The sequence below is a fragment of the Ascaphus truei genome, chromosome 1 (genome assembly GCF_040206685.1).
Source record: "Ascaphus truei isolate aAscTru1 chromosome 1, aAscTru1.hap1, whole genome shotgun sequence".
Classification (NCBI taxonomy): Eukaryota; Metazoa; Chordata; class Amphibia; order Anura; family Ascaphidae; genus Ascaphus; species Ascaphus truei.
This window is the reverse complement of record NC_134483.1, coordinates 523,071,254-523,081,842: the sequence shown is the minus strand read 5'-3', so window position 1 is coordinate 523,081,842 and position 10,589 is coordinate 523,071,254. Positions and strand designations below refer to the sequence as shown.

At 47.5% G+C, this 10,589-nt stretch overlaps 1 protein-coding gene across 1 annotated transcript in view; it reads right to left on the bottom strand.

Annotated features, from left to right (window-relative positions):
- Nucleotides 1–696: 696 nt before the first annotated feature.
- Nucleotides 697–10,589, bottom strand: part of SUCLG1 (succinate-CoA ligase GDP/ADP-forming subunit alpha) — a 61,621-nt gene continuing 51,728 nt past the window's right edge. Inside the window, exons 8-9 of the mRNA XM_075572031.1 lie at nt 5,154–5,342; nt 697–937 (exon numbers count right to left, since the gene is read on the bottom strand). Coding sequence (XP_075428146.1) covers nt 911–937; nt 5,154–5,342 — 216 coding nt within the window. The 3' untranslated portion in view covers nt 697–910. The remainder of the gene's footprint in view (nt 938–5,153; nt 5,343–10,589) is intronic.

Genomic DNA, 10,589 nt, shown 5'->3' with positions numbered 1-10,589 from the left:
ACCCTCTGTCCACCTCTAGTTCTTAGCCCCACTGGGGTTTATCTTTGCTATACATTTAAACTGTACTGACGTTTGGATGTAACTTTATGCCTTACATTTGGTGTAAGATTCGCCCAGCATACTTGGCTTACTGGGGTTAATAGACCCAAGCCATTTGACAATAGAGAGACCCTGTATTTGATCTCTCACAGCGCACTCCTTAGGTTTTAATCTATTCATATGTTTACTTATTTTGAATAAAGATTTATTGTTTTGATTAGTAGAATAGAGCGCATCACTTAGGGATTCTTTTCCTCTTTGATACAATTACACATGTTTTTATCCCTGATAGCACCTTTCTAGTTAGTAATTATCCACAGCTGAGCAGGGAACCCCTTCTCTTTTCCTGAACCGCTCACGTGACACGGCCGTTGCAAGAAAAAAAAAAATGTAAGTCTCTTCCCCGGCTGTCCGCTTTGCAGTACGGTGCGCCTCGATCGGCGCCAGCGGTATGACCAATTTAATTGGATTTATGCAACTTGTTTTTGTGCCGCGTGGCACCGCTACATGCGACGCTGTGCATGTTCGAATATAATCACGGCCTGAGGGTGGCGCCAACGGCTAACTACAGACAATTGCGAAACTTCACGTTATTTATATTGATTTAGTAGGGTTTCAGCATCTAATCTTTTAAAAAATAAATAAAACAAAAACAAGTTGTAGGATCTAAAACAAATATTTATTTAGGACGGTTGTAGAGGCAAATTAACAGCTCCACCTTACATTTTGATTTAGTGTTGAAATAAAACCATTATAGCTGTAAGTGGCGATGCAAGATATTGGCGTAGACCTTGCGAGGCAACAGAATAGATATGGACACGGTGGATGAGTCCTGTGCTGACGTGACGGTGATCGTTTCCTTCCCACACTCCTACAGCATTTTCCTCTTCTCAAACTCCTGCGGGGATAAATGTAACACGCGTTACTGACAGAAGACAGGCTTTCGCTCACACCACCTTCACATTACAACCACTGCAAGTCATTTACCGAGCAGCCTGTCAGATGGAATTGGATTAAATGCAACAAGGACATGTGGTCACAATTTTGGGACAGTGAAGAGACCCCATTGAAAGGTGCTGGAGGATTAGTGCAGACCGTACAAGTGCTTTATCAATTTAAATGTAGGTGCCGATTTGGCATAGATCAGCACTATACTGTAAGTCATACCTTCTTTAATTTAAATTGGAACACAAGCCATCAATTTTGTACTTTACAAAAATAATGCAGAGTGGATCTCATGCAGCTCGTCAGAAGACTGCTGAAAAAGCTGTAGTTCTGCTGCCACCTGGTGAGCAACAGGAATACAACACATACATCTATGTATTGAGGTTTATGCAGTCACATCACAAGCCATTTGGACAGCAGGATAGGGTAGAAATGCTGCAGAAAATGCCAATTGGGACTATCCACTGTCCAGTATTCCAATTTATTGTCTGAAAAACATGGTGAGCTTAGGAGGCTTCAAAACAAAGATATCTTAAAGCAAACTCTTCAATAGTAGTTATTGAGCATTATTCAGCATTATTCCAATTTTGCAACCTAGGTGATTATCTTACTTGCATGGCGCCCAATACAATGTGCGAGAGTAGACACCAACATTGTGTAACTACATATGTGTTACACAAACAGACAAGGAAGACGGTCCCTGTCCCAAGGAGCTTACATTCTAGAATAGGGCTGGCCAACTCCAGTCTTCAAGGGCCACCAACAGGTAAGGTTAAGGATATGGTAAGGAGAAGCTTGTGGGGCGCGCAGGTGTCACCATACATATAGGGAAGAAAATATAAAATAGTGCAGTATATCTAAACAAATACAGCAATTCAAACAGGAATCATGATTGGGAACTCACATTCTCCCAGTGGTAATACAGCATTGAATAGCAAAAAGTGTGGTGAGAAGACTCAGCAATGTGCAAGGGGATCTTGCTTGTATACACTCCCTGATGTCAACAGGACAAACCCTCAACAGAATGAAAGACAACTCTAGTGCAACATTGTATGTTCACTGATGATATATTCAAAAACGGCAATTGTTATTGCACTTACATGAGCAACAAGTGCTTAGACACGTAACAATTGATGCGCAGCATAGGTGTACAGCATCCACCCCTCTCCCGAGGTCGCGCCACTTCCGGTTCGGCCCGTCGCGTCACTTCCGGTTTCGTGATCGAACACAGAATGGATCCACACGGGTTCTGGGGCATTCGGGGCACACTTCTGAACTGCTGCAAGTTCACTCAACGCGTTTCGCTGGCGTGGCAGCTTCGTCAGGAGTCCGATCTCTGCCACGCCAGCGAACCCGTGTGGATCCATTCTGTGTTCGATCACGAAACCGGAAGTGACGCGACGGGCCGAACCGGAAGTGACGCGACGCGACCTCGGGAGAGGGGTGGATGCTGTACACCTATACTGCGCATCAATTGTTACGTGTCTAAGCACTTGTTGCTCATGTAAGTGCCATAACAATTGCCGTTTTTGAATATATCATCAGTGAACATACAATGTTGCACTAGAGTTGTCTTTCTTTCATTCTGTTGAGGGTTTGTCCTGCTGATATCAGGGAGTGTATACAAGCAAGATCCCCTTGCACATTGCTGAGTCTTCTCACCACACTATTTGCTATTCAATGCTGTATTACCACTGGGAGAATGTGAGTTCCCAATCATGATTCCTGTATGAATTGCTGTATTTGTTTAGATATACTGCACTATTTTATATTTTCTTCCCTATATGTATAGTGAAACCTGCGCTCCCCACAAGCTTCTCCTTACCATTCAAGACGGGAGAAATTGGATCTTCTCCCAAGAGGGTTGAGCAGCGAAGTTTGCCATTTTTTTCACATTTGAGCACTTTACATATATTTATCACAATAATATATTCATATATTTATTTATATATTTATCACCTGCACTAGTAGTGCCTCACATTCTTTCATTTTACACTTGTCAAGGTTAAGGATATCCCTGCTTCAGCACAGGTAGTTCAATCAGTCCTTGCTTCAGCAAAGGTGGTTCAACCAATCTCCGATTCCGCACAGGTGGCTCAATCAGAGACTCAGTCTTTGACTGAGCCTCTGATTGAGCCATCTGTGCTGAAGCTGGGCTATCCCGAAACCCTGACCTGTTGAGGGGGGGCTTGAGGACTGGGGTTGAGGCCCCCTGGCATAATTGATTCAAGCGGACGACAATAGCATGAGAATCCCAATCTAAAAATGATCATGCCCAAGCTGATTTTAGGACATATCCACATGGTACATTTATAAACATTTGGGAGGCTGTTAACACCACATGATTACTGGGATTTAATTGCATCTGTGACTATTACATACTATTCTTTGTAGGCAAGAGAAAAGGAGTCTAAAGCAGGGGTGGGCAACACCAGTCCTCAATGGCTTCGACTGAGCCACTGACGGCCACCTGTGCTGAAGCAGAGATATCCTAAAAAAACCTGACCTCTTGGTGGCACTTGAGGACTGGAGTCACCCTCCCATGGTCTAAAGCCGAGGTGGGCAACCCTGTCGTCAATCGCTACAAGTGTCGAATTGGCCATGAAAGTGTGGCGAATGAGTTTGCCAGCTCCCACAGCAAAATAAACTTTTTACCGACGGCGTGAGCTGGTTTCCGCTTTCTGAATGAGTCATTGACGCAGCACAGCCATCCAATACTCCCCTCTGCCTTCAGTTGAAGTCTAGACACGTCCTTGAACTGTTATTTTTTTTTTATAACATTTTTCCACCAGGAGATGCCCTGAATGTCATATCACAGATGGCTTCATCATTTTTTCTTTTCTTTAAAGTTTTACAAATAAAATGTAATTTTAAAAATATATGTCATAGCAAATGTGAGTACCTTCATTCATTGAAGGCATGGGGCAGGTTGGGCCAAATCCCATTAAAGCTATTTTTCACGTTCCCATCACATACTTCATTGTAGAATCTAGAATTCTTCTTTTGCAGAAATACCGATCTAAAATCATTTTTTATTTTAATATTACGATTGCACAAATCTAGCTAAATATGTTTGCCAGGGTCACTGCAACTTTGGAATAGCTGCTGAATTATTTCCTCTGCCAAATATTAGCCCATCAAGTCACTCTAATGAAATCTGTATATTCTGTTTGTGCTTTTATACTTAAATGCTTTTAAAGTTATTCATACATTATAAAAACAACTATATATATATATATATATATATATATATATATATATATATATATATAAAGACCTGTTACACGGTGGGGACAGCATTCAATATATGTTTTTACTTTGGATGGAGTGGGATTTAACTTTTCTACGTTTTGTACATAAAATGTTCTGCATTGGCATCATTTGCACTTTCACATCCGAAACTCCTCTAAACAGAGTTCACATTTCACATTACATTGAAAGCGTGTATTTCTAACAATACAAAAATTGTTAATTTTTCAATATTTTTTCTTTAACCTGTAGGCACCCACACAAGAGAAGAAATATAACACCACGTTCAGCACTTAAGAATTCAAGTGGTTCTTCTGTGCAGTAGATCGTAAGTACGCTAATTTAAAGAGGCAAAAAGGGGAAAAAAGATCTTTACAGATTTATTGTGCTACAAAAGATAGCAATCCAGACTAATTCACAGAGAACACAATCAGGATGGGTATGACAATTATACGTTATTAAAAAGGAAAAACCAAAGTAGGTTTCAGCTTCAAAAATACCTCTAGCGTTTCTGAATGAATGTTTCATAAGTAGCATGACTGTGTGCCATTTCCTGACAGCTGTGCTGTAATATAGACATGTTTTGCCATTTGCTTGCTACTGTGCCAAATACAATTTTAATTCTAAACAATTAAGTTTGGCTCGCTGTGTACGGCATTGTGAGGCGGCTTTAAACGAGAGATCGTGCAGTATGCCTCTGTGCTCTTACAGTATGGACAATATCTGTGGGTGAAGAGGGGAGCAAAAGCAGAAAACATGTCCAATGTAAGAAGAAGTATTTCCTGCTATAATTAAAACAGTCACGGCTCATGAAGCGAACATTCATTTAACCAGCAAAACAAAGCGCTCAACTGTTCAGCGATTCAGTGCTACAGTCGGTGGTATAACGCGAGAGAATTTGTAACGTGTGAGTTATTTACCTTGTGCATAGTGCTGCCCAGCTGGGCAGGAGACATGCTGACAACCACGCCAGCTTTCTGCAAAGCTGCAATTTTCTCCTTCGCGCCACCTTTGCCGCCTGCGATGATTGCCCCAGCGTGCCCCATTCTCCTGCCCGGAGGAGCAGTCAGGCCAGCGATAAACGACACCACTGGCTTGGCATTTGGACCCTTGTTGGAAAGCGAAATAAAAAAAGCGGAATAATTACTTTTCAAGAGTAACTGTTCTTTTGAAAAAAAATATCCCACGTACTCTGCAATCCATACAAAAAGGACATAGCAGAACGGCCGTACGGTATGTGCCTCAAGCACAACACAGGGTTTTCTCTCTCACACAGTGACACAGCACAAGGAATCAGAGTAAAAAGCACCCCAGGACAAGTGACTGGCAGATGCCAAGCCTGTGTGCGAGGGATGTAAGTAAAGAGTACGGGCTGCATGCAGAGGAACGGACCACGCTTACAGATTCATAATCAAACAATGTTATGCTGCATGGTTTGCTTTTCTTTTTATTTCTTTTTTTTATTAAATATGGGGAAAAACTGCACGATACGTTTGTCAAAATGTAATCCGTCGTCATTAGCAGACCACCTTGTTCAATAGATCTGTTCAGTTTTCCAGGTCTCATTAATAGGAACCAATTAATAATAACACATGAGTTGTCCTGATATATAAATTCATACCAAATTGTGCTTAACAGCGCACATACAATTTTTTTTCCAATCAGCAACATTTATCCAGGCGCCGGAAAAATGAGGAATTGGGAAACATTCCAGTTATTTACCCGATTGTACAAAAAAAAAAATAAACTAAACGAGGGAAATAATTTACTGTTTTAGTGAACCGTTCAAGTCACTTATATAAAATAACTTAATCAATTGCTTGATTCGAGGAATTATGCGCTTTGGAGTTTCTCTCAGCAGAATATAAGGAAGCAAAATAAAAGTTTTGTTGTATTGATTAAAAAGCTGTCAAGTTTAAAAACCTAAAGATTTTCATTTAAAAAAAAAAAAAAAAATTGGAAAGAAAAATGGTGCCGTTCTCCGTTAAGAGGTTTGCACCAGAGACGCCGCTGAAATTCTTTGATGCTCACCAACAGCTTCAATGCTAATGTTTGAAAGCACAACAGTAAAAGCCAAAACATGATTTATATATCTCGTGTTTTTGCTTTGTAAAAATATATTACTATGCCCTGGGCCTCCAAGTGTAATAATGCACTTAAACAATGCAACAGGCGCCCTCCATCAAATTCTAATGTATTTCCTTTAAGACACTGGTATTTTAAAAGCCTTTTAGAAACATGTTCACGGAGTTCATGTTACTTCTCTGCTGCTTTCTACACATACACATTATTTTTACAAGATGACCCAGCCTGGCACTATCTTCCTTTATCAAAGTGAACATGAATAATCATGTAGATAATAAATCACATGTAGATTAACATTAGAAATACATAGGCAACTATATACATTTTATATTTAATTGAGGAAAAATAAAACTGAACTCCCTGAACTCCCCTACCCAACAACGTCCAACTACTTCCCACTTGCAAAGTCTTATACTGTATGTCCTCTTTGCATTCTTCCTACCTGGAAAACAGAAATGTATCGCCATGTATTTTCTCATAGATAACCCATTTAATGGGCTTGTTACAAATGACCGTTTACTCATCTTAAAAACATAACCATAACAAAGAGCGCAGACATTTAAATAAAAACAAGATCTGCAAGTGTGTAACAGTCCTAATATAGATGGATCTAGGGTGGATAGAGATTAATAACTTCAAATCAGGGACATTGCTCTGGTCATAAAATCTTAATATATAAAATCGAATGGTTGGTACTAGCTGCGGTGAATCCGATTGGTCCTCAGCCTCTGGCCAATCAGATTGGTGGGTCTGACGTCACCCAACTGCCACTCTCTTCCCCCTCGGCCACACACGTGCACACACACACACACACACACACACACACACACACACACACACACACACACACACACACACCTCTCTGTCCTCTCCCCCCCATATCACACTCACCTCCCTGGCGTTCACTCACCGCCCCGCCGCTCCAACTCACCTCCCTGCCTCGCGCTCCAACTCACCTCCCTCCCTGGCGCTCCAACTCACCTCCCTCCCTGGCGCTCCAACTCACCTCCCTCCCTGGTGCTCCAACTCACCTCCCTCCCTGGCGCTCCAACTCACCTCCCTCCCTGGCGCTCCAACTCACCTCCCTCCCTGGCGCTCCAACTCACCTCCCTCCCTGGCGCTCCAACTCACCTCCCTCCCTGGCGCTCCAACTCACCTCCCTCCCTGGCGCTCCAACTCACCTCCCTCCCTGGCGCTCCAACTCACCTCCCTCCCTGGCGCTCCAACTCACCTCCCTCCCTGGCGCTCCAACTCACCTCCCTCCCTGGCGCTCCAACTCACCTCCCTCCCGGGCGCTCCAACTCACCTCCCTCCCGGGCGCTCCAACTCACCTCCCTCCCCGGCGCTCCAACTCACCTCCCTCCCGGCGCTCCAACTCACCTCCCTCCCGGCGCTCCAACTCACCTCCCTCCCGGCGCTCCAACTCACCTCCCTCCCCGGCGGGGGGACAGGCGGGCTGCAGCGGCCACGCGGCGCCTAAGATGGCGGCGGCCGGAAGGACCCCATTCCTCCCTCGCGGAGTAACTAAGATGGCGGCGGCCGGAAGGAGAGGTGACGTGTGTGTGTCACTGTGTGTGTGTGACACTGTGTGTGTGTGTGACACTGTGTGTGTGTGTGTGTGTGACACTGTGTGTGTGTGTGTGTGTGACACTGTGTGTGTGTGTGAGTGTGTGACACTGTGTGTGTGTGTGTGTGTTTGTGTGTGTGACACTGTGTGTGTGTGTGTGTGTTTGTGTGTGTGACACTGTGTGTGTGTGTGTGTGTTTGTGTGTGTGACACTGTGTGTGTGTGTGTTTGTGTGTGTGACACTGTGTGTGTGTGTGTGTGTGTTTGTGTGTGTGACTGTGTGTGTGTGTGTGTGGGTGGGGGACACTGTGTGTGTGTGTGTGTGTGGGTGGGGGACACTGTGTGTGTGTGTGTGTGTGGGTGGGGGACACTGTGTGTGTGTGGGTGGGGACACTGTGTGTGTGTGGGTGGGGGACACTGTGTGTGTGTGGGTGGGGGACACTGTGTGTGTGTGTGGGGGACACTGTGTGTGTGTGGGTGGGGGACACTGTGTGTGTGTGGGTGGGGGACACTGTGTGTGTGTGGGTGGGGGACACTGTGTGTGTGTGGGTGGGGGAAACTGTGTGTGTGTGGGTGGGGGAAACTGTGTGTGTGGGTGGGGGACACTGTGTGTGTGGGTGGGGGACACTGTGTGTGTGTGGGTGGGGGACACTGTGTGTGTGTGGGTGGGGGACACTGTGTGTGTGTGGGTGGGGGACACTGTGTGTGGGTGGGGGACACTGTGTGTGGGTGGGGGACACTGTGTGTGGGTGGGGGACACTGTGTGTGGGTGGGGGACACTGTGTGTGTGGGTGGGGGACACTGTGTGTGTGGGTGGGGGACACTGTGTGTGTGGGTGGGGGACACTGTGTGTGTGGGTGGGGGACACTGTGTGTGTGGGTGGGGGGACACTGTGTGTGTGGGTGGGGGACACTGTGTGTGGGTGGGGGACACTGTGTGTGGGTGGGGGACACTGTGTGTGTGTGGGTGGGGGACACTGTGTGTGTGTGGGTGGGGGACACTGTGTGTGTGTGGGTGGGGGACACTGTGTGTGTGTGGGTGGGGGACACTGTGTGTGTGTGGGTGGGGGACACTGTGTGTGTGTGGGTGGGGGACACTGTGTGTGGGTGGGGGACACTGTGTGTGTGTGTGGGTGAGGGACACTGTGTGTGTGTGTGGGTGAGGGACACTGTGTGTGTGTGTGGGTGAGGGACACTGTGTGTGTGTGTGGGTGAGGGACACTGTGTGTGTGTGTGGGTGAGGGACACTGTGTGTGTGTGTGTGTGTGTGGGTGGGGGACACTGTGTGTGTGTGTGTGTGTGGGTGGGGGACACTGTGTGTGTGTGGGTGGGGGACACTGTGTGTGTGTGGGTGGGGGACACTGTGTGTGTGTGGGTGGGGGACACTGTGTGTGTGTGGGTGGGGGACACTGTGTGTGTGTGGGTGGGGGGACACTGTGTGTGTGTGGGTGGGGGACACTGTGTGTGTGTGGGTGGGGGACACTGTGTGTGTGTGGGTGGGGGACACTGTGTGTGTGTGTGGGTGAGGGACACTGTGTGTGTGTGTGTGTGGGTGAGGGACACTGTGTGTGTGTGTGTGGGTGAGGGACACTGTGTGTGTGTGTGTGTGGGTGGGGGACACTGTGTGTGTGTGTGTGTGGGTGGGGGACACTGTGTGTGTGTGTGTGTGGGACACTGTGTGTGTGTGGGTGGGGGACACTGTGTGTGTGTGGGTGGGGGACACTGTGTGTGTGGGTGGGGCCTGTGTGTGGGTGGGGGACACTGTGTGTGTGTGGGTGGGGGACACTGTGTGTGTGGTGGGTGGGGGACACTGTGTGTGTGTGGGTGGGGGACACTGTGTGTGTGTGGGTGGGGACACTGTGTGTGTGTGGGTGGAGGGACACTGTGTGTGTGTGTGGGTGAGGGACACTGTGTGTGTGTGTGGGTGAGGGACACTGTGTGTGTGTGTGGGTGAGGGACACTGTGTGTGTTGTGGGTGGGGGACACTGTGTGTGGGTGGACACTGTGTGTGTGGGTGAGGGACACTGTGTGTGTGTGGGCTGTGTGTGGGTGGGGACACTGTGTGTGTGGGTGGGGGACACTGTGTGTGGGTGGGGGACACTGTGTGTGTGTGTGTGTGGGTGGGGGACACTGTGTGTGTGTGTGGGTGGGGGACACTGTGTGTGTGTGGGTGGGGGACACTGTGTGTGTGTGGGTGAGGGGACACTGTGTGTGTGTGTGGGTGGGGACACTGTGTGTGTGTGTGGGTGGGGGACACTGTGTGTGTGTGTGTGTGTGTGGGGGGGACACTGTGTGTGTGTGTGGGTGGGGGGACACTGTGTGTGTGTGGGTGGGGGGACACTGTGTGTGTGTGGGTGTGGGGGGGACACTGTGTGTGTGTGGGGTGGGGGACACTGTTGTGTGTGTGTGTGGGTGGGGGACACTGTGTGTGTGTGTGGGGTGGGGGACACTGTGTGTGTGTGGGTGGGGGACACTGTGTGTGTGTGGGTGGGGGACACTGTGTGTGTGTGGGGTGGGGGACACTGTGTGTGTGTGTGTGTGTGGTGGGTGGGGGACACTGTGTGTGTGTGTGTGTGTGTGTGTGGGTGGGGGGGACACTGTGTGTGTGTGTGGTGGGGGACACTGTGTGTGTGTGCGTGTGGGGACACTGTGTGTGTGTGGGTGGGGGACACTGTGTGTGTGTGGGTGGGGGACACTGTGTGTGTG